This window comes from Diplotaxodon limnothrissa, linkage group LG11, assembly GCF_057381915.1.
Source record: "Diplotaxodon limnothrissa isolate DT_005_m linkage group LG11, D_limnothrissa_male_GT1.1, whole genome shotgun sequence".
Taxonomy (NCBI): domain Eukaryota; kingdom Metazoa; phylum Chordata; class Actinopteri; order Cichliformes; family Cichlidae; genus Diplotaxodon; species Diplotaxodon limnothrissa.
The window spans coordinates 25,196,266-25,219,283 of NC_140606.1; the positions used below are offsets into that span (position 1 = coordinate 25,196,266).

General features: G+C 42.4%; 1 protein-coding gene across 3 annotated transcripts in view; it reads right to left on the reverse strand.

Annotated features, from left to right (window-relative positions):
* Positions 1 to 14,031: 14,031 nt before the first annotated feature.
* pou2f2b (POU class 2 homeobox 2b) overlaps positions 14,032 to 23,018 on the reverse strand; it is a 43,271-nt gene continuing 34,284 nt past the window's right edge. For 2 of the 3 annotated variants that reach the window (XM_085365442.1, XM_085365441.1), the window contains exons 6-16: positions 22,553 to 22,888; positions 22,093 to 22,198; positions 21,885 to 22,000; positions 21,643 to 21,789; positions 21,408 to 21,549; positions 21,103 to 21,251; positions 20,399 to 20,596; positions 20,063 to 20,298; positions 18,741 to 18,809; positions 18,325 to 18,398; positions 14,032 to 14,444 (exon numbers count right to left, since the gene is read on the reverse strand). In XM_085365442.1, coding sequence (XP_085221568.1) covers positions 14,116 to 14,444; positions 18,325 to 18,398; positions 18,741 to 18,809; positions 20,063 to 20,298; positions 20,399 to 20,596; positions 21,103 to 21,251; positions 21,408 to 21,549; positions 21,643 to 21,789; positions 21,885 to 22,000; positions 22,093 to 22,198; positions 22,553 to 22,888 — 1,902 coding nt within the window. In that variant the 3' untranslated portion in view covers positions 14,032 to 14,115. The remainder of the gene's footprint in view (positions 14,445 to 18,324; positions 18,399 to 18,740; positions 18,810 to 20,062; positions 20,299 to 20,398; positions 20,597 to 21,102; positions 21,252 to 21,407; positions 21,550 to 21,642; positions 21,790 to 21,884; positions 22,001 to 22,092; positions 22,199 to 22,552; positions 22,889 to 23,018) is intronic. The other variant, XM_085365443.1, reaches the window with a different exon arrangement.

Sequence of the window (23,018 nt, forward strand, 5' to 3'; positions counted from 1 at the left end):
ATGATGTTTGTTTTTCACTGTCAGTATAGTCATGCTTTTTCAGTTATCTGTGAATGGCTTCAATAGTTTTATTTGTTCAGGGTAATTAGCTTTCTAAAAAGCAATGTGGAGAAAGCTAAGAATAAGGAGACAATCCATATTTGACGTTTTGTTTGTGATTGAAAAAAATCTTTACATAGTGTGTAATCTTAAGCTTATTTCTAAAAACACCTTTTAGTTACATGGAAATCTTTTGGAAGATAACTGATAATTAGTCAATATGTACAGTATACTTTCAAGCTTTATTTTTTTAATTGTGTGATGAGTGCCAGTTTACTTGATTCGAGGTCTGGGCAAAACTGTTGAGAAGCCACAAATACTTTTGAGAATATTTTTTGTTAGTTCAGCTGTTTTCTATAGTTGCATTGCTGTAGTGCATCTGATTTCATTATTATACTAAATGTTACTTAAAATTGTGATTGTTATGGCTCTAATTGCCTCTAGACTATTGTTTTTTATATGATGTACACCTAAATTTGTGTTTTGTATATTTAATTGATTTTCAAAATGCTACAAAAAACATTCAAAATTCCCTAAAAGCGCAAGTTTTAAAATGCCTAATTATTTGTTTGTTTGATAATGGCTTTAGCAGTCATAGGTTATGACTCAAAGTATGGTTGTATTCATTCTGTATTTTCTCTGCAGTTAAAGTTAATAAAAACTGATTGGAAAGAACGATAGCTTGGTTTTGTGTTAATAGTACTTGAACCATTTGGTGCAATCGGTTTCCCCAAATGGATTAAGTTGTTTAAATACAACTATTTAAGTTAATTTAACTTAATTTGAATATGAGCATGTAACACTTTAAATAAGTTTGAATAAATACAGCATCTTAGTACAACAAATTTAATGGTTTAAGTTAAAACATACTAAAAACAATGAGTAAATAAACATAATGCATTTGAGTTACATTATCATATTTGCTTTGGGTTCTCGGGACTCTAATAAAGTACTTAAATAACCCAAAACTGTTTAAGTTATAAAACTTGAATCAATTGGTGCAATCGGTTTCCCCAAATCATTTGCGTTAACTTAACTGGTCAGGTTTTACAGTGTATTTCTCTGGGAGGTTTATTTGGCTTTTTCAGCTTAATGATGGCCTCCTTCACTTGCATCCACATCTTTGGACATATATTGAGAGTTTTAGTGCAAACATCCTTCAACTTGAACACTTGGAATCAACTCCAGATCGTTTGTCTGCTTAATTTATCACGAAATAACAAACTAGCCTGACCTGAAACTCCCAGTCAGCTGTACAGTTAACTTTTGAGTCTCTAAAAGTGGAGACACTAAGTATAAAAATTGTTGAACCCCTTGAATTAAAGCTGAATGTCTGCACTACAATAACATCTTTATTGTTTGATTTAAAATCCCCTCTGATGACATACAGTGACAAAAACTGTAAACATTGTGTCATCATCCAAAGACTAATGGATCTAAGTCTATATAAATGGGTTCTTAATGCTTATAGGCATATTGTGATTGGGTTAGAAACAGCTTTTAAATGAAACAACCTCAAATACACAGTGGAACAGAAAACTCAGCCTTTGAAAACTGCATTTGCAATGAACGATCAGAAACAAAGTTCATGTTCTTTAGATGTATAAATACAATTTCTCAGCTACCTCTAAGAAGTCGACATTTTGGAGCACAACAAACATTACATATCGAAGCGACAACACAGCAACACAGATCTACCCGAGTCACCCTGGTGATAGGATCACATGCTCACCACCGCCGTCCGTGACTCAACTCGGAGGTGGGTGTCTGAAAGCTGTCACACTTACACACTCCAGCATCCTACCTAATCATCCACCTACTGTGCCACACAGCAGGGGAGAGCAGGAGAGAGGAAGAGGGAGACAGACTCAAGGAGAGGAGTTAACAAGAGAGGGAGAGGAATGATGAGGAGGAGGAAGAGCTGAACGAGGAAAGAAACACCAAAAGAGTCAGACGAGGAGACAAACACATGCACTTCTGGATGAGGAAACAAGATCGGGGAAGGCCAAATGTATGCAGTGCTGTTTGTCATTTAGCAGCTGCCCCCTGACGCAGCTGAGAGAAAATAAATGGAGGGAGAGATGAGGATGACGTGACTTCTTGTCTCCTCCCCACCTCCCAGTGTGCTGGGTGAGAACTTATCTTCAGGGTGTGGGGACACATGATGAGAGTCTGCAGCCCTCGCCTACATGAGCTCGTCTCACATTAAATAGATCCAGTTTGAGCCGGTGTGCCGAGGATGTTTTTTATTTTTATCGGTTTTACTCAAGGCGGTGGGTTGTTTTGACCCACTTTTTTCATGTGTAACTAATATGGTTTAGATCTGCTACAATTAATCAATTTATTCATCAGCTGATTGATAGCATGCTGGTTCAAGCTGGAAAAAGGAATCACCTGTGGTAAATTGTGATGGCTCTTCCCCCCCAAGCATGTGATGGATGTTAAAATAATCAGCATATGGCTCAGTACTGAAAATACTAATTATCTACAGCATGAAAAATATGGATAATAGAACAATGTGTCCAATGTAAATTGAAGCTTTAACTTGCAACTTTGATAGATTTATTCTCTCTAACTTGTAGCATGTACTCCTGACATCCACAACACAGTAGGTAGTAGAGCCTGAACGATGTATCGTGGGTGCTGAGATATCACTGATATTAGCGATTTGCCAATATCGGTGTTTGTATTTATAACGGCTGATAGTTGAAAACTCACAAAAATAAACTATGTTGTAGAGGTTGATGGTGCATAGCTTGCCCACCAAATGAACATCTACAACTTCCCACTTATGACACATTCCAGATACCTCGGAAATCGGATGCCGTCACTCCCGAGTTAACGCATTCCAGGAAAAGTGAGGAAAACTGGATTTTGTTTTAGTTCTTAGCAAGGTAGAGCCTATCACTAGCAATACAGCATTATACTTCTTTTCTTGCACTTTAATAACACATTCACAGATAGAGCCTGCTCTATATGCAAATGGATTAGTTAGTCACAAATACACAATAGTGGCAGTACAGATTAAAATCTTTACTGCTATTTACACACAGTGGCTAACTCTGGGTACGTTTGTCTGTTTCCACTTCCCTAGCAGTAAATCCAAGTTGAGGGGATGCGCCACAAAAAATTTCTGACTGGGAACTCGGAATTTCTGACTTCCGATTTATCCAGGAGCGCGACTTAATGCAGTAACAGCAGATCTGAGCACAGTGTAAATGAGTAATCCATGACTTGCGCCAGTAAAGCAAGATTGCTTTTAAACTGAATTGTTATATATTCTTATATTATTAAAGGGGAATCATAAATAAATACACAGAACAAATCTGAGTGAAATCTGTTTATGGTATCGGTCTTAAAAATCCTATATCGGTCGCTCGTGATACAACTATTCCAAAAGTACAGAACAACAGAATACCTCTTTTTCAAATCTCATGAACCCATATTTCATCCATTCATCCATTCATCCATTCTCTACTGCTTATATTTTTTTAGGGTCCCAGCTGTCTTAGGGGGCGAGAGGCAGGGTACACCCTGGAAAGGTTACCAGTCTGTCGCAGGGCTAACACATAGGGACAGAGACCACTATTCGCACCCACATTCACACCTGTAGGCAATTTAGAGTTTCCAGTTAACTTATCCCCACTAACTGCATGTCTCTGAACTGTTGGAGAGCGCGGAGTACCCGGAATGAACCCATGCAAACACAGGGAGAACATGCAAACTCTACACAGAAAGACCCCAGCCTGATGGTGGAAATGAACTCAGGACCTTCTTGCTGTGATGCAACACTGCTAACCACCACTTTGCTGCCTCGTATTTCATGTATTAATTTAGTCACAATAAAATGCAGAAAAACATAACAATAAATCAAATGTTTAAAATATTATTTTTAAAAAAGATTATTTTGAACTTGATGGCAGCAACATGTCTCAAAAAAATCTGTGATGGGGTAAAAAAAAAAGTTGAAAATGTCATCACCCTTGTTCACCCTTTTGGAACATTTTGCATCTTTTTCTTCTTCTTCCTCTTACTTTGGCTGCTCCCTTTAGAGGTCGTCACAGTGGACACTCTGCTCCATCTCACCTCATCTCTACATCCACCTCTGTCACAGCAACCCTCTGCATGTCCTCCATCAGCACATCCACTAGGAAAAGAGCAGTATCGTGGGCATCGTAGAGAGTTTTTCAGAAGTTCACTAATCTGTAGAAACTTCTACAAATTATGGAACAAGTTCAGAATAATGTTAGTCAGTGTAAAATCGTAAAGACATTTAATATCTCATCTAGAGTATATATCATCAAGAGATTCTGAGAATCTGGAAAAATCTCTGTGTGATAGGGACAAGGCTGCATCCAATCAATACTGGATGCCCGCAGTCTTTGGACCCACTGCATTTAAACCCGGCAAACTTTTATGCAGTTATAACAATGGAAATCTGGAATTCTTTTTGGAAAACATGGATGTTGACTCCTCTGGACCGTGGCGTGTAATACACCACCACCACCAGCCTTCAGCGTTGATATAAGACAGGATGGAGCCTGGATTCTCTGTTGCACTAGTTTCTACAGCCATCAAATGTGTTATTTATCAACATAAAAATATTCATCCGTGTATAATGCAAGATAAGGAAAAGTGATGGATTCACTAAGTGAGAAGCACTAACCATCCAGTGTGTTGCATTTGTTATTGCAGCAATGACCTAAAAGTGAAAAAAGTTACAGATAGCGCCTCAAGTGTTTTGAGGCAACTGTTGTTGTGATTTGTTGCCATATAATTTTTTAGTAAATGCGATGGTAAAACACGCTATAGTTTAGCTTTGGTTAATAACTCAAAGGATAAATGAAAATTAACATAAAGCTTTGTAAAAAATTAAACTGCGGTCCTGATGTTTATTTCTAACCTGATGACTTTATAGCCACGAATAATGAGTAAAACTGTCAGGTGAAGCTGGCTCTCTACACTCTCTGGTCCATGCTCCAACCCAAAATATACTTTATAAAGGAATAAAAGAACAATAAAACAAAATAAAATTTCAGCCCAAATCAATAAACAGCTCTGTGTGTGTGTTTATGATGTATAGCTGTTTACAGAGCTGTTTATTGAGTGGTTTGACTTGAAATATAACTTAATTGTATTGTGGAAGTAGGAAGAGAAAGGACGTGTGTGACTTTTTAATGATCAAATGTTGTTTAGCTCGTTGAAATATGGAAATACAGTGCGTGATTGGTTAAAGTAAGCATTACTTAGTTCACTGAATGGTTTACAGTTTAGGAGGAAATGACTCTCTGTTTGAACCCCTGCTGTCAATCTTTGTTTAAGATCGGATAACATTCTAGTCCATGCCATATGAGTGAGCCAATTCCTGCAATAAGAATAGCGGTGGCATTCAAAGTGCTGCCCCTCAGCACTCCTAGTAGATAAACGTTTGGTATCAAGTTCAAAATCCTACGTTACCTCATTCTTGAGCTTTTGCATTCACAAGGTTTTCAGAAAACTTGACCTCTGACCTTGAGGTCAAGGTCACTGCGATTTGAACTTGTCCAAGACTTTTAGCAGATGCACCAAATTCTTACGTGTTATCACATTCACAAATTTGCGTGTTTGCGCTGCCATGGTGACGACAATACCCCAGAGCCTTTTATAGCTAAAAACATGAAAAGCTGTAGAAACAGCAGAAAAACACATGGCAAGAAACATTTTTCAGTTTCAAAATCTGGAACTGTCACATAAGTGACTTAACATGGTCACTTTATGGTTAGGAAAACTGATTAATTCATGCAGCTATTTAAAGTATTCACTGATTTTATGTTTGGCACATGTTGTCCTCCATACTGGAGGAGGTCAGCTCATCAGCTGAGGATGGTAAACGGGCCCCTGTTAGGAGAGATATCAAATCTAACAGTGCCCTCCTCTGGATAAATCCCAGCATGACAAGCTGAGGTACAGTTCCTGTTTCGGTGATGAGGTTTCACCAAACCAAGTGAAACCTGTGGTTCAACACAGAAAGAAGAACAGACGAGAGGCAGCCGGGGATCGTCTGTACAGTTTTTGTCTCCTGTTTTATTTGGATGAATGAAACACTTTCAGTTACAAAAATGACTTAAAATGAACAACACTGTACAATGAACAAGCAGTTATTTTTCTTCCTTTTTTTTTGGTTTTCAAGATAAATACAGTAAAAGGCTAACTTGCTACCACAAGGGAGAATAAAGGGGGGCAGACAGAAGGGGAGGGGGGCTGCTCACAGGATGGAAGACACAAAAGGGGGAGGAGTGACAGTCACGCAGCCCTACCCGCAGTAACACACACACACTCAGACACACACACGGACTATTGTGGCAGGGGGAATTAAAGCTACATGTACTGGGAAGTTGGCAAACAGCACGTTACAGTTGACATAACAGGTCATGTGTTGGAGTTCGTTATTCTCCAAAGAACAATCTTTTTGTCTGCCACACCCATCCCACTTTCCAACGACCCAAATCCCACCCAGTCACACACATACACACACAGACAAACACACAGACACACCCACAGGTAGATTCAACAGACTAGGTCGGCCCACCGACCGCTTCCAGCAAAAAAAATCTCAAACTTCCCCTCGTCAGAGTTTTACAGCTCACTCTTTCTCCCGCTCTCTCTTTTGCACACACACACGCACACACAGGTGTAGACAAACATCCAGGGGTAAAGGTCATACAGGTAGATGTTAGGACCAAACATCGGGGTGAAGCAAATGAAAAGCAGGGGTAGGTGGGTGCAGAGGGAGGGAGGGAGGTGATGGTAGTTAAAGCAGTACTCTGGCAGCACAAGCAGAAAGGACACAAACTTAAGAAGGATCAGAACAGCTACAAAGATACCAAGAGAAACTTCATTATCATCGTCATCATCGTCGTCATCACCGTGATCATCATAATTATGAGAAGCTTAAGATTATTTTTCCAATGACAAATACTTAAAAATATACATTTCATCATCATCATCATCATCATCTTAATTATTATCATTATTATTATATCCCTTTGGATAGCTGAGGTTAATGCTTCAGACCGGCTCGCTAGGTGACATAAGGATTCAGAGGGGAGACGACAGAAAGGGTGGGATGGAGATCGAGGGAGAGAGAGGTGAAGGATGGAGCGGAGAAGCTTTGTGTAGAAGAGAAGGTCAAGTTAGAGCTCTTTGGTTTTATTCTTTAACATCTGACTTGCTTTGCTGTGTTGCAGGAGAACCTTTGGATTAAAGCTGCATTGTGGAAGAGGGAGAGAGAGAAGGGATGGATGAAGGAGCGGAAGAGCGTGTCTGTGTGGATGAGAGTGGGCAGAGGAAGACGAGCTTTCTTTTGCTCAGCTTGCTGTGTCTCTCACTCTTCAGCAGTTACATCTCTCATGGCTTCGTGCGCAGCGACAAAATTTGACTACTTTCTCACATTTTGAAAGAATAGTCAGACGTTTTAGATGGGAAATGGGCTCATTCGCTTTCTTGCTGATTGTTAGATAAGATGATCGTGACTGTAGGGTAGATCTGAAGCTACAGTCCAGGGTTGTCGGTAGACTGGTGTAGCATAAAGAAAGGAAGCAGCATTCACTTTCTTCTAAGTTCCAGGATGTAATAACTCATGGTGCTATAGGGAGCCTTAGTAATACTTTACGGGTGCGTGCAACAAGGTTCCTTCCTAACATCCACAAGGAGAGCTGGTGTTGAGAAACATGAACAGAAAAGTCACACCGACATAAACCACCATCCTCTCAACTTTACCCTCAGTCACATGCTGGCTCACTGCATTGGCAGTCAGTCATCAAAGCTTCACTCTAAGTGAAGCACTACAGTTTAAATGCACTTTGGTACATCCAGCAGAGAGCAGAAGCGTTAACATTTGCATTAAATTCAAGCAGCTATTTTCAGGTTGGTGCAAAATCTAAACCTGTTCATGTGTGGCTTTTTTTTAGCCAGTTTGATCTACCGTGTACAAAGGCTGATCTGACAACAGCACTTCTAGTCTCCACTGTGGGATGCGTGACTGAGAAAAGATTCAGTTCAACACCTCTACAATCCACAGGTTAAAAAAAACAAAACACCAACCCACACCTCTTAAGCTCAGTGGTTAAAATGTTAAAGACTGTATATAAAGATGGGTCTGAAAAGTCAAGCCAGAAGGGAGGGGGAGGGGGGGGGGGGGGAGTGCCTTAGACCTGCATTCTTTCTAATGGCCAGCAGGAGGAGACTCTTCCATTTGCAAGAAATAAGTCAAGAGGATTTAGTGTGACTGACAGTTGCTACTATCCGAGGATGCAGCCACCCTCAGTTTCCATTTCTGCCAATGTGACGGCTTGTTTTTGATTAAAAGAAGGCGACAACCAAAATATGAAACTTGAGGCTTCACAGCTGAACTTTACAAGACAATCTTTGGCATCACCATGGCCGCATTGGCTTTATATGCTACTGTAACCTTATCTAACATTCTGCAAGAAAGCGAACATTTCATCCCTCCAGTGTGCAACTGTGTTTAAAAACAAAGAACAACTTCTGTAAAGATTTTATGGAGGAGAATGCCTGACAGTTATTGCAACGTCAGGATTTTTGGGAGCGTGAACATCGCGCTGGGTCACATGGCAGGGCATTGACTTTGGTATCATTCGCTAAGGGGGTATCCCTGCCACAGAGACCTGCACTTTGCACCCGGTCCCTCAAACCCCGAGGTTCGAGAGAGACAGAGAGTAGGGAAAAAAAGATGAAACATCTGAACTCTCAGGAAGAATCCAGATGTTTTGATCATGTGTACATCTCTCCCTCCAACTTCCACTTTCTCAACACACATACACATAAACACACACGTACACACACAGAGTTGTGAAACGTGTTTGGATGCGTCACCTAGCAAGCTCGGGTTCAGCCGTCCCCGTGGCTACCTGCCCTACGGCGCCTCCTGATGCACGTGGACTGATCAGATTGGGCAATAAAGACCCAAAGGCGAAAGAGGGCTAAAGTTGCTCCGAGGCACAAACCTGGAAGCTTTATAAAGTCTATAACAGATCCAGATTTGATGTCAGAAGAGCAGCTTTAAGCCCATAGTGCATGTTTGACAGGGAGGCAGCAGTGAGGGTAGGATGTGAGGAGAGGGCTGTGTTCAAAGCTCAACACAGACAGCGGGGGTGGTTTTCAGGGGGACAAGGCATGTGTGTGTGTGTGTGTGTGTGTGTGTGTGTGTGTGTGTGTGTGAGAGTGTAGACTGGAGCGTAAACCAGTGGGGCCTTTTAACCCTAAACTGCACCAAAACTACAATCCATCCAAGGATTTGGTCCCCTCCCAAATTGTTCCCAAACCTTTTGTCCATAAAGAATAATGACCTTTGACCTCACCGTGCCGCTTCCAGTCAGTACAAGCACACAGTCCACACGTCCCCATACCCCAATACCCACTGGAGCCCCGCGATTTAAAGCATTCATCTATTTGGTTTATCATCAAAGAATATGAGGTATATGATGAACTATCTCTCTTTTACATCCTACAGTGGATGGAGGAAATTTAAAAAGAAGGCAAAAGCACCTTACACAAAAAGTGGAAACGGAAAGAAAAAACAGAAACGGAGACAAAGTGAGACGTTAGAAGGCAATTTACAGCTGGGAATTCAAAATCACCCTCTTTCTCCTTTGCCTCCTTCTTTCCTCTCTATCATGTAAAAAACAGCGAAGCCTTGGCCCTAGTTGATCTTCTTCTTTTGTGTTTTTGGTTGTGTAGCTGTAAAGCTTTGTGTGTTCTCCCTGTGGAGAAAAGATAGAGAACAGAGGCAGCATTGTGCCTCAAAGAACACTTCATGCTACAAATCATATTTATCCTTTCCCTGCACCGACGCTGGATTTTAGACCGACTTTTTCTTTTAATTACACCCAGACACAAAGTACGTCCACAAAACCTGCGCCCCTGCAAATCATGAAGCGTCGGTCCGCACAGTGCTACCTCTCACCGCTGCGTGCTTCCCTTCCCCTTTAAGAGGAAAGTCGTCTCGATGAGGAAAGGAAGGGAATATCTTCATATAACCCCCCCTAACAGAACCTGCGTTTGCATTTCTGGTATTATTTGGTTTGAAGACAGAAGAAAGAACCTCAGAAGGGTGTTGAAAAGAAAAACATGACAAATACATCCCCAAAATAGGAAAATGAAAAAACAACTATAGGAATAAATTACCAAATAAATAGCAAAGATAAAGACAAGCAAACAAACCAACTCTACCCTGAATAAATAGTACAATCAAAAGTCTAAATCATGATTAACAAGGAGAAAGAAAAATCCAAAGAGAGATAGTTTAAATTTTTGGTCTAAAATCAAGTTATTATCATCAATGTTTTTTAAGGATCTTTTTTTTTCTCAAAGTCTTTTTTGTAAGCATTTTTTCTTTTTAATACATTAGCGATAAGTAAGCAGTAGAACATAGATCTTTTTTTTCTACAAAATCTATAGAAGCACTAACAGGTACATTCCGTCTAAGAGTCAACGTGGAGGAAAGGATTCACCTTTAAGGTGCGACCACGCCCCTTCTCCCCACATCTAAAGCTTGGTTTGTGAAACGATTCTCGTGTGTCGACTGTCTTTTTCCGGTGCGCATCAAACCAAATATTCTTTGGATACGTTTGCGTCCAACTTGCAACACATCACTTTAACCGAGGCCTTCGCTGTGTGTGTTGTTCTGTATCTGTGAGCGCGTTTCACGCTGCTGTCTTTGGGTTTCGGGATTAGTGACAAGAGATCACTGCTAACCTTTTATTTTTCTCACCGCTTAAATACAGAAAAACACACTCAGACTAACTGAGACCAACACATTTCTCCACCCTTGTGCAGAAAAGGCGGTATCTGTCCCTGCCCACTTTGTGTTTTTGGTTTGGTTCATTTGGTTTGGCATTTTTTAATTTTTTTTAAGGTTTGCTATTCAACTCTTTTCGTTTTTGGCTTATTGTGTTCGTCTTCAGTTTTTTTTTCTGCCGAGACAGTCCGTTTCTTTATCTAATAAAAATCTGGAAGCTAAATTTTCACAGTATTTTTTTCCAACCACCTGATAAAAATCTCTAGCACGACTACAAAAAAAATAGCTCTTGTAGTAAGTAAGCGAGTATGTTATCCCAAATAAGTAATAATAAGCACTAAAGTACAGTACATAAAACGGCATCAAGAGACACAGCAAAGATAAAACAATCGGAACCAACCAACAGAAAAATAAAAACAGATTTTTTTTTCCTTTTAAATAAGATTTCAGTTCAGTGAGGTCATTTGCGTTTAGCTCCATCCAGGACCAGAGAGCTGAGCTGGAGAGGGGGGGCAGAGGAGGGGAGGAGCCGTCTGTTGCTCCTCTAAGTCGCCTCCATCCATGCTACACAGTTTCAGACAGGCTGGCACTGCAGCCCTGACGCTTACAGACAGACACACAGCGATGCTTCGTTTGTTTCATCTCCTGCACCGTGTCCTCCTCCCGTCCTCCTCCCTCCAGCCACATTTGGTTTGGGTTCTTTTTGGTTTGCTTCTGTCGCTCCTTGGGTTTTGGGTTTGTTTGGTTTTTATTTGGTTTGGGTTTATTTTTGGTATCCTCTTTAAAAAAAAAAAAAAAAGCAAAAACAACAAAAAACATGTGACACCTGCTCCCTGCTCACTACAGCGTGTCCCAGCATACCCTTCTTTGTTGTAGTAAAGGATCAGTCCCGTATAAATAAAGAAACCCCCCCTTCCCGAGTTGGGTTTCTTGGACGGGCCGGGTGGAGGGGATTACAGCAGAGGGGAGTGGGGGCTTCTTCCAGTGTTACCCTCCTGTTCTCAGCTCCCCCCGCCCCCCTCATCTCCACCTCTGTCTCTGTATTGTGTTCATGTGTCTTGGCTGCGGCTCTTATAGAAAAGCCCAGCCTTGAAAAAATGCTTTGGTTTCCATTTGAGAATTAATGGCAGTCTGAGGTGGAAAATGAAATGATTGATGGGGTGATGATGGAAACAGACAAATATCAGTAAACATGTCTAGACATACAGGTGTCAGGACGTCTACGCTGATTGACGAGGCAGGAACGAGAGCCAGCTGTGACTAAACTTGGCTTTATTGACTTGTTTAGCCTTCAATCTCAAACGGTGATTCCTGCAAATCTCCAATCACAGCCCCATTTCATACTTTCCAAACGGTCACCACTCTTTACAAACATCATTTTCAGAGTGTGAAGTTTAGCGGGGCGTGTTCATTTAAGCCGTGGAGTCACCGATAATGGGTTATCTTTAAGACCGAGCAAAGAACGGGTCTGATTAAGCACAACAGAAAATGTTTAGGTCTTGATAAGAAAAAATAAAATAAAAAAATTCATTCACTCCTTGAAATGTGCCAACTCTTTATCTTTGAACTATTGGCACTTGGTGAGGGCTGAGATGAGCGTTTTATTATCACTGTAACGTATGTTCCTGCAGAGAAGGTTCACATTAAAAACAAGATGCCATGAAGACAGACACGTCCACGATGAAGATCAAGATCAGGGTTTCCGTCAGCGTATTGCAAGCCCCTCACGGGATCTGGGTCCAAACTGAGGGGCAAGTTTTTACTTTACTTATTTAAAGACTAAAGCTGTTGGCTGGGATCTTTTTTGGGGGGGTTATGTAAACAAGGTTAACCGCGCTCTCCTGCTGGTATAGCCTACATTATTTTATCTTCATGTTAAGAGGAGAGAGAAACGCACTGTGCCTCCCTTTCTCCCGTTTTCTCACCATCGGCACAGAAATAGCAAAAGCCGCACCTACACAGTCCTGCTGTCCTGCCAGTAGGCCGTGCATGACGGCGGGCGAGGAGCCATTGAGCGCCACCTTTAACCGAGTGCCACCTTAAATCCCCAGCTGGACCCGACAGCTTTTTGTTCTCTGTTCTGGCGGAAACCCTGAAGATGACGATGACAATGACTCACACTCCAAAGCTAACACTACAACAGCATACAAAATAAATACCAGCTAAACCGTTCATAATGGCACTAATAAATAGTTAACAAAAAAAAAAAAGAAAAGAAAAAAATCTTCTCAAAGTGTAAAACATGTCAGGCCTGCTATGAAGTTAAAGTCAAACTATCCTATGCTCTTGCGACCAGAGGTAGGTAAAGAGACTTAAACACACATGAAGATAGAGCAGGGCTGAGAAACATATCATACAATCGTATATGAGCTTTTACACAGCAGATGTTAGAAAATCATTCAAAGTAATCCAACATGCAAACCTATAGGAAACACATGAGCAGACGCAGACATGATGAGTCGATGCAGAATGGATGGGCGTGTGTGTGCATGTGTGCGTGTGTATGTATGTTGTGTGAAAGTAGCAGTAGAGTCCTGGTCCTGGATAGCTTCAGTATTTACACGTCCTTTGAATAAAGCTTTTCTCTCCGTATTTTTGGTTTTTGGTATTTGTGATTTTGGTATGGTTGTCGATTTTTTGGGATTTTCTTTGTTTTTTGTCATTGTGTATTCCTCCTCCGCCTCCTCCTCAGGTAAATTTTTGGTTTAAACGTATCCACCCCACTCCTCTTCCTTCAGACCCGCAGCTTTTCTTATTAATAATAACAACAATAAAAAAAAGAAAGCAAAGTCCTCCTCTTCTTCATTTTTTTGTCCTTGCGCCATTCCTTTGTCATATAGTAAAGTTTTTCTTTTGTCATTTTTGGTTTATGCACTTCGACGAGCACCTCTACCATCTCTTTGTTAAAGAGTCATCGGTTTGCTTTCCTTCAAAGAGAAAGCGTGGAGAGGTGCCGTGTCGACATCACGTGTTCTTGACAAAAAGGTCCCACGTTGCCTCCTTTCCATCTTTGTTTGTTTTTTTTTGGATAGATAAAGATTTTTGGTTTCAATCTTCTCCTTTCTCTCCCCTCTTTCACCTCTTTCCCTCCATCTCTCCTCTTTCATTCTGTGTATTTTTGGCATCGAAAGACTGGGAGAGAAGGAGAGAGAGAGCCATTGAGGAAAAGAAAAATAACGAAAGAAGAGCACAAGAGAGAGAAAGAGATAGCTTTGGTGTGAAAGGCGAGGTTATAGTATCCTCCTTCCTCCTCCTCTCTGATTGGCCCTTGGAGGGGGTCACTCGATCTTGGCCCCGCCCAGAGAGGGCGGGCTGTGTGCCATTTCGCTGGAGGAGCAGGAAGAGGCGGGGCTGGAGCAGGGAGAGGGGGAGCAGGGTGTGGGGCTGATGCTGCTGGCCGAGGGGAAGGGCGAGGACTGGGAGACTTTGGCTACGGTGGTGCTGACCAGTCCGGCGTTGGGATTCTGGCCAATGTGGAGGAGGGCGGGGTGGTTGAGGAAGAGGGAGGAGGGGATGCCCCCACCTTGACCCCCGGATGCCCCCAGCATCACCTTGCTCCCACCCTCAAGAGTGGAAAGAGGTAGGTGGCCACCACTGGCTGCTAGGGCTGAGGCAGAGAGAGAAAAAAGGTTAATAAAATTGCCCACCGTGGCCAGAGGACACTTTCACAGTATATCAGAATATAAAATCAATACTATATTAAGTTTTGGCTTTTAGTATTTGTCTTTTTTTCTTATTTCTTTTGGGGATTCATCATCTTTAGTTTAGTAACAGTGGTCCTTCTCTCAGGCTTCTTCACCTTCCACTGCTGAACTAAATGACTTCCTGCAGCACAGATCCCACCCTGTATTAGAAAAAAGTGGGAAATTGTTCTTTTCAAAAAAACCTAATGTCAGTCCCCATTTCAACACACTGGCGCGAGATGTAACAGCTTGTTAAAAATAATCGAACATTGTGAAATATCTTCAGCGAGCTAATCTTAGGGGATCAGGTTTGCATCAGTTTAGCTGATCGGAGATCTGTGATTGGCTGTTTCATGCACAGACTGTGCCAAAGATAGAGAGCTGAATTTTAATTACACTCATGTTTATGACTGTTTAGCATAAGGAACACTTTTTTTTTAAAGTGCTCATTTTACGCACATCTGCAGGCTTATTTTATTTTGCGGATTTACTGAAATAGGTTTGCATGCTTTTATAATTTCATGCTGCCTATTTTCACCCTGCTCTGTCGACAGTGAAGCAGCGTTGGTTACGTACATAAATAGCATAGCTGTCTAATAGACCTCACACAAAAACAAAACCAAAGATCTGCGGTCGATTGTGTACTATACAGCAAAACCAAGGATGCTTTTTTGATTGCTCCTTTATTCCCAGTGGGTCACCACAGCAGAGGGACCCACTTAGTTGATCGGGCACAGATCCGAAGCCCTTCCTGACTCAACTCTCCCATTTATCTGTGCTTGGGATTGTAGGAGTAGGACAAGGAGAAGTGAACTAGCAGGTGACCCCCTGAGGCTGGGCTTGGATGCCAAACAAATGTATTAATTTCACGACACTGTGGCAAAACCTGCAGCTTCGATGGAAGCATTAACTGCCTGTACAACTTCTAATGTTTGTTCTTTGGGAAAAGAAACATTTGTAAATACGGCCTTCTCCTAGAGTTATGCAGTAAAGAGTAAAAGAGAAGCAGAAAGACTGTAGCATTAGCCCTGTTAGTAATTATATTGTGATTTGTCTATTGCTGTAGCATCATCTTCTTCTTTCCATTAGGGGTCGCCACAGTGGATCATCTGCCCCAACCTCATCCTGTCATTAGCATCCTCCTCTGTCACACCAGCCCTCTGCATCTCCGCCTTCATTACATTCATACTTCTCTGTGGTCTTCCCTTTTTTCTCCTACCTGGCAGCTCCATCTCCAACATCCCTTTTCAAATATATTCACTATCCCTCCTCTGCAAACCATCTCAGCCTTGCCTCTCGGACTACATCTCCATCACTCCCAATAAATATCTGAGTATCTTCAGCTCTGCCTCCTGTTTTTTTTGTGTCACCGTCTCTGTACATCATAGCAGGTCTCACTGCCATCTTCTTCTATTGTGGTTTCAAAAAAGGTAATGGAGTAAGTAATAAAAGTTCAGTTCTTCGCCCCTGCATATGAAACATTTTAGAGTTGCAGAAGCAGCTGAGCGAGAAAGTAAAATCAAGTCACCGTGTCTCATATGCTAGATCTATCTATCTATTCTACATTCTGTCAATGTTCTATGTAAATACATTTCTAAAGGTGCTGCTGACATGAAATTATCACCAGATGTCACTAACAACCCATCTAACCAACTAAAATCCATCTGTAATTAGAAAGTAATCTAGTTTAGTCCCAGCTGGTGGCCTATAAAAAGATCTCGTACAATAAACATCTCATGATGGGTAAAACTAATGAGCGCCTTCAAGCCCTTCGCAACTTTATTGTTGCAGACATAGTGATGGCATTACAGAAGAAATTCTAATCTACTCAAGCTACCTGCGAGCATCTTTTGGAGTGAAAAGAATTATCAGAAGAGTTATCCAAGAGCCAAGGACCTTGAATCAGCAGGTGCCACACAGGACTTCATTGCTGAAGAAAAAGCATGCTGAAGATCATTTAGGGTTTGCTGAATAACATGGAGACCAATCATCTGAAAGCCACTGAAAATCTATGAAATGACTAAAGCTCAGAGACTGTTTGTGTGGAAGAACGGGCCAAAATCACACCTGAGCAACGCACGCAGCTAGTTTCTCCATACATGAGGCGTTTTTAGGCTGTCATTGCCAATAAAGCCTTTTGTACAAAGTATTAAATACATTTCAGTAATACTGTTACCCTGTGTCATTTACCATCACTACACATAACTTATGGACATCTGTGTTTTTTGTTTTGCATGTGTGGACTGGATGGGTTGTTACTGACATCTGGTGAGAATTTCATGCCAATAGCACCTTTAGAAATATATTTATTTGGAACATTGATAAGAAGGTTTATTCCTACCGTTGGCTCTGTATGATCATCGAAAGCAGTTATATTTAATATTATCTTGGCTCTGTGTTGTTTACCGCAAACGCTCCAAGAGAAATGTGTGGCCTTAAAGGGAGAGGTAATAAAACCGCTTTTTCCAAGACGGTGGGTGAACAGTAGGGCTGCACTGAGGCCCAAAATAAGGTACATTTATGCTGATTATTTTTAACTGTAAATTATGCAAAGCTACTCAAGTGGAGTCCGAGAATAAAAGCAAGGGGAAATAAACATAATAGGCCCCCTTTAAAGGAAAGAGGAAGACTAAAAGTATAATATGGGCACTTTAACAGAAGTATTTGGCTACCAGACAGCTCTAAAGTGGAGAATGTCTTATGTGTTGACTGATTTACAGCCTGTTAAGAACAATTATGGTGGTTTTTTTGCTTTTCGGTGATAACGTTTGGTTTTCAGTGATGTTTTAAGATTAAAATCCCCTGTTGACTTTAGATACTCTGACAACAATCCATAAGTCCTCTGCCTGCTATTTGAATTACCGATATAAAAAGAACTTCACCTAAACTGAAAGATGACTTATGACGAACTTCCCAAACAGACTGCCTCGAAAAGATTTCTTCTGAGGTTTTCCCTCAAACTCTCAACATATTTTTGATGATTAGATAAAAAGATGAAAAGGATGCGTGAGACAGCACGAAGACAGAAACAAGCCCACACATTAACGTAAACCACCACCGTCACTTACACACAGACACTTGATGGGATGGGTTCATGCATGTAGATGATAATGTATGACAAATAAGTTTATTCCTCTTCTCTGCAGCTCTCTCAACTGTGGATGAACACACTTGTTTGCCCATTCATCCGTGTCTCCAGTCGGTAATCAGCGTGTGCGACCTGATTCACCCACCATGTATTAACTGTATTACTCATCCTCACACTTCTCTTTTTACTGCAGCTCCCTCCCCCTTCACGCTGTCACCCCACAAAGCGAGGTTAAAAACTAGCTCTGCTAAACTGACGTTAGCTGGGACTCTTCCCTGGTCACTCTTGTGGGACACAAAAGTTTTTTTGTGGCTATTTTTGTCTTGTTCTTGAGTGTAGGAAGGTTTATGTAGGGGTCCTGAAGAGTGTGCATTTGAGTTTTAACATTTATGTGTGTAGGTGTGTTTGAGAGGACGACTTCTCTAACAGTTTTAGAGGAGGAAGATGCACCGCCTTTCTGCTGAAGATGGGTTTTTTTTATGTATTCTCTGACCCTGAGACTGCTCAAGAAATGAAATAATACTGCACACCACCTCACCTCCACCTCAGCTTTGACCTTTTAATTATATTCTGTTTATGAGAGGGGCTGAAGGCAGGCTTTGTACCTCTTTTTTGTTATTCTCTCTCCTATTTTCCTTTCAATGTCTCTCTCTCTCTCTCTCTCTCTCTCTCTCTCACACACACACACACACACACACACACACACACACACACACCTTGGATAGTGGCCAGGGGATTGTTACCGAGGAGGGCTTGATTCATCCCTGTGTTAACTCCCATCACAGTGTTCCTGTTGTGACACGCGCGCGCACACGCACCAAGCACGACACATGTGCAAGCAGACACACAAACAGAGACAGGCAGAGGAGAAAAGGTGAGGGAGGGGAGGAAAAAGCAGGTTTAGTGGCAAGGACAGGCAGAAGGCAAATTCATCTCAGCACGTATAAAGAGCAGAAGTTTGCTGACTGTTGGCTGCACAAATGCAAACGAGGTTCGAAATGCAGAAAGAAACAGAGCAACCTAATGAAGTATTATTCATCTTAACACAGAATTCACATGAAATAATGAAGAAACACATCTGAACTGTCTAAAGTGTGTAATGTGTGTGTGTGTGTGCTTCAGTCGTATTCACCTCAGGTTTGCAGCAAAATCGGTGATGTAGTTAGACACGTCACCATTCTTTTTACCCATTCGCCATAAGCTGTGAACACAAAAATCACACACACACACACACACACACACACACACACACACACACACACACACACACACACACACACACACAGAGTTAGCATGCACTGCTGCACAGGGGAAGCAGTGGCATCCAGCGGCATGCTGGGATATCAGTTAATGCTTATGTGCTCAGTCACTGTTTGTGTGTTTGTGTGTACAGTAAAAAGCATTTAACTACAAATTGCAGCTGAACCGAGCGTGGAGCAGTGCAGTATTGATTGTGAGCAGCGTTTGTGGAAATATGTGGCCGTATGCAGTTGCGTTTTCAGACTGCAGATCAAGATAAATGATTAAAACCGATGATTCACCTCTGACTTCATGTTGCTGGTGGGTAAGGTTAATGTTCAACCACGCACATAGATTGGTTTTAAATATTAATCCTTTGCATTTTATAATATTACTCATATTAAATGACTAATTAGTATTCGGGTTAATGATACAAGTATATGTAAACGTAATCCGTGTGAGATAAATATTTAGGCTTCAGGTGGCTCTAAATTTTCAGTCTAAGACCTTCTTTTTTGTCTACTTATGACTCAACATAGCGTCAGTGAGCACAATACACTTAACCTGATCATCTCAGGCTCATCAGCCCTATTCACTTTCTGTTTAACTATTTTGTTTATGAGAGGCAATCAGAAGAAAACTGGCCTAAAGGGAGATAAACTGAGGAGCTGCACAGGGAGCTGGTATAAGATAATTCAGGCTTATTATGAATTATTATGCAGAGCTAGTCTAGAGGGATATGGAGCTAAAAAGGAGCACAGCAGTTCCCCTTTTTTTCCTACACATATTTTTTGATGTATATTTTCTGATACTTCTGCTGACAGTGGAGGCGAATTAATCTTTTTTAAATGTGCTTGTCACAGCTTTGAATTGAGTTATGTCCAAAATATTATATTTCCTGTTTGCAAAGTTTATTTTCTTCACAAGCACAAAACGGGTGTTGCCAATAAAAACTGGAACGTTTCTTTTTCTGCACTGAATTGCTGCTTTTAATTTTCCAACACTGCTAGCACCAGAGATGACGCTCCACGTTCAGGATCCACAGCAGTCAGTCGTCAAACTCAGAGAGGTATCAAATCTGTCAAAGACAGAACAACAGCTACGCCACATATGTCTCTCTGTCACTATCGTCAAACCTGCATTTATTTGGGTGAAAGCTGCGGTGGTAAGAGGTGCTCTGAGGTGCTTTGCTGTGAAGGCCTCGTGGCCTCTTACCCTGTGTTAAGGTTGAGTGTGCTGTGGCTGGGGGTGGCCGGGCTGGCTGTGCTGCGGGGAGGAATAGGTGGAGGAGGTGGAGTTGCCGGGGAGGGAGTGGAGCTGAGTGGGGTGTGGGTTAAGCTGAGAGAGGGGTGGGTGGAGGTGAGGCTGGAAGTCAGAGGGCAGACGGAGGACATGGTGGTCACCGATGTGCTGCTGAGACTCGTCACGGCCTGTGACATCTGGCTGGACATCTGTCAGAGAGGAAAAAGAGGACAGCGGCGTGTTTATTACCGACGACTTCGATAAAAATACTTTTGGGAAAGTTGCTGCAATGCGTTCGACTAGGCGTACCATGTGAGGGCTGTAGCAGGGTGGCTTGTGCGCTGGTGGGGCTGTGGGGGGCTGGTTGGGCAGAGGAGGAGTGGCACTGCTCGGGTTGATGCGCTTCTCTTTTTGCCTGCGGTTGCAGAACCAGACCCGGATCACCTCCTTCTCCATGTTGAGTTGCTCGGCGATCAGCAGGATCTCCTCTGAGGTAGGCTTCTGGTTCTGCAGAAGGCGGCATGATGGAAAATATTAACAACGGCAAGACGTGAAGAATTTTCACAACCACAAAGAATGAAAATCTGAAAATTACAGAAAATAAAAGGCTGTGTACACAAATTACTTTACTGTCAGGTGTCTAATGAAGCTGAAGGCTTCATTTGTCAATGTGTTTGTTACAAGTGCTGTGAGGCTGACAACAAAACCATACACAGTGGTGACAGGAAACCACAAACATCTTTATTTGTACTTAAAAACACTTTAAGAGGGGCGAAGCCAGCTACTGTCAGATCAGTCTGCCTCGGTGGATCTTGCATTTGGGGCAAGATTAAGTATTATTAAGTAAGTATTTCGGTGACTTTTTTAATATTTTAAAATCCACATTTAGTTGTTTTGTTTTTTTTGGTGTATAACCTATGAGCAACACCAACATAAAAGGGATAAAGATAAAAGAATCCTGTGTAATACAGAAAAAAAGACAGTCACTGTAATAATAAGTTGACTCATCTTACCGTCATGAAAGCGCGCTCCAGGGCCACACGTACATTCGTCTCGATGCTGGTTCTCTTCTTTCTGCGGCGCGAGGGAACGCCGTCGAAGCCCAGAGAGGGTGAGGACAGGGAGCTGGGGCTGGGCAGGGTGCTGTCTATGGACATGGTCTCTGAAGGGCAAATTCACCAGCACGTTCACACAAGCTTAACGTTCAACTGACAACAGTCATAACACCTACTCTGTGCATCTGCAGTTCTTGGAAAATACTGTGAATCATCTCTATCTCAATCTGATATTCCAGTTTGTGTGACTGCAGTGATCTCACCTGCATCATTCAGCCACTTCTCCAGCAGTGGCTTCAGCTTGCACATGTTCTTAAAGCTCAGGTTGAGGGCTTCGAAGCGGGAGATGGTGGTCTGGCTGAAGTCATTGCCGTACAGCTTCCCCATGGCCAAGCCTACATCTCCCTGATGGACAGATTAAAAGCAAAAGAAATTAAAATGTATTCACCAAAAAAACCCAAAGCATGTAGTGTTGGTGTAGAGGGGTGTCTCACTTACCTGTGTGAAGCCTAGTTTGATGCGTCTTTGTTTGAAAGTGCGGGCAAACTGTTCCAGCTCTTCGAGGTCACTGGGGTCCTCGGGGTGAGAGGTCACGGAAGGCACCGTGGTCACACCTCCACCACTCACCTCCACACCCTTATCTCGCTGCAGCGGGAGGAGTGAAAGTGAGAGTGAGACAGAAACAGAAGTGTTTGTTAATGACTCGTGCTGCTGAGGCTGGGTTTTTCTTTTCCACTGACTAAAGCTTCAAAGTTTCCTTGTACCTGTGCCTGAAGCCCCATTCTAGTCGGAGCAGAGAGCAGGCTCCCTTGGTTTTGCTGAGGTAGCGGAATAAGATTTGGTGTCGATAGGAGTCCTAAAGAAGAAAAGCAAAATATGAGTTCTGTGTATAATTTGTGTCTAAATGACTGTATCTATAAGTTATTCTGCCATAAAGGGCCTCCCCACCTTGCTGGCTCTGCTGTGCCTGTGGAAGGAGGAACTGGGCAGGAGACGGGAGCGGGTGGCCGGGGACCAACACCAGCTGCTGTAGCTGCAGCAGCTGCTGAATGTCCTTTCCAGTAGAGAGAGAGAGAACGGATACATCAGACAGACAATAAGATTTTGCAATTCTACAAGCAGAAGGACGGCTTAGTCACATCAAAATGTGCTAGTATGTTATATACGGTTCCTCCAGCTCAGGAAAGGAGGTATATGAAATGTATACCAACAGAACGCGTAGAAGCGAAAGGAAAAACTTTTTCTGTCACGTCAGAGTTAAGAAAAGGAAAATGTGTGCGTTCATGCAAGGTGGAAACTGTGAATCACGAAATCTACAGTAGACATGCATTATGAGCTGCTCCATGGATTGATAGCGGCTCCTCAATCACGCCGCTCATCAGGAAGTGGCTTTAACGGCAGCCAGTACCTGGGCAGTGAGCTGGATTGGCTGGGAGAGGGTGAGCTGGGATGGAGGAGGTGGGACAGGGACGCTTTGGGCGCTCTGCTCCTGTGTATTCTGTCCCTGGGACTGCGACTGAGTCTGCTGCCCCACTTGCTGCTGTTGTTGTTGTTGCTGCTGCTGCTGCTGCTGGGCTTGCTGATTGGCTGCTGCAGCTGCCTGAGCTTGCTGATTGGCTTGGGCGGCTGCGTGGGCAGCGTGAGCTGCATGGGCTGCATTGGACTGCTGCACAGCTGCAGCCAGGAGCTGCGCTTGAGCCTGCTGCAGCAACAGCTGCTGCTGCGCCGGCAACAGAGCTGTCAACTGGTGGAAAGGACGAGAGAAGAGAGGAGAAGCAAGGAGAGGAGAGGATTAAGAAATCAAGAGTGGGAAATGCACAAAGGTGACAAAAGAGGGAAACAAAGTGTTCAAAAAGCACCACCAGAGGAGCGAG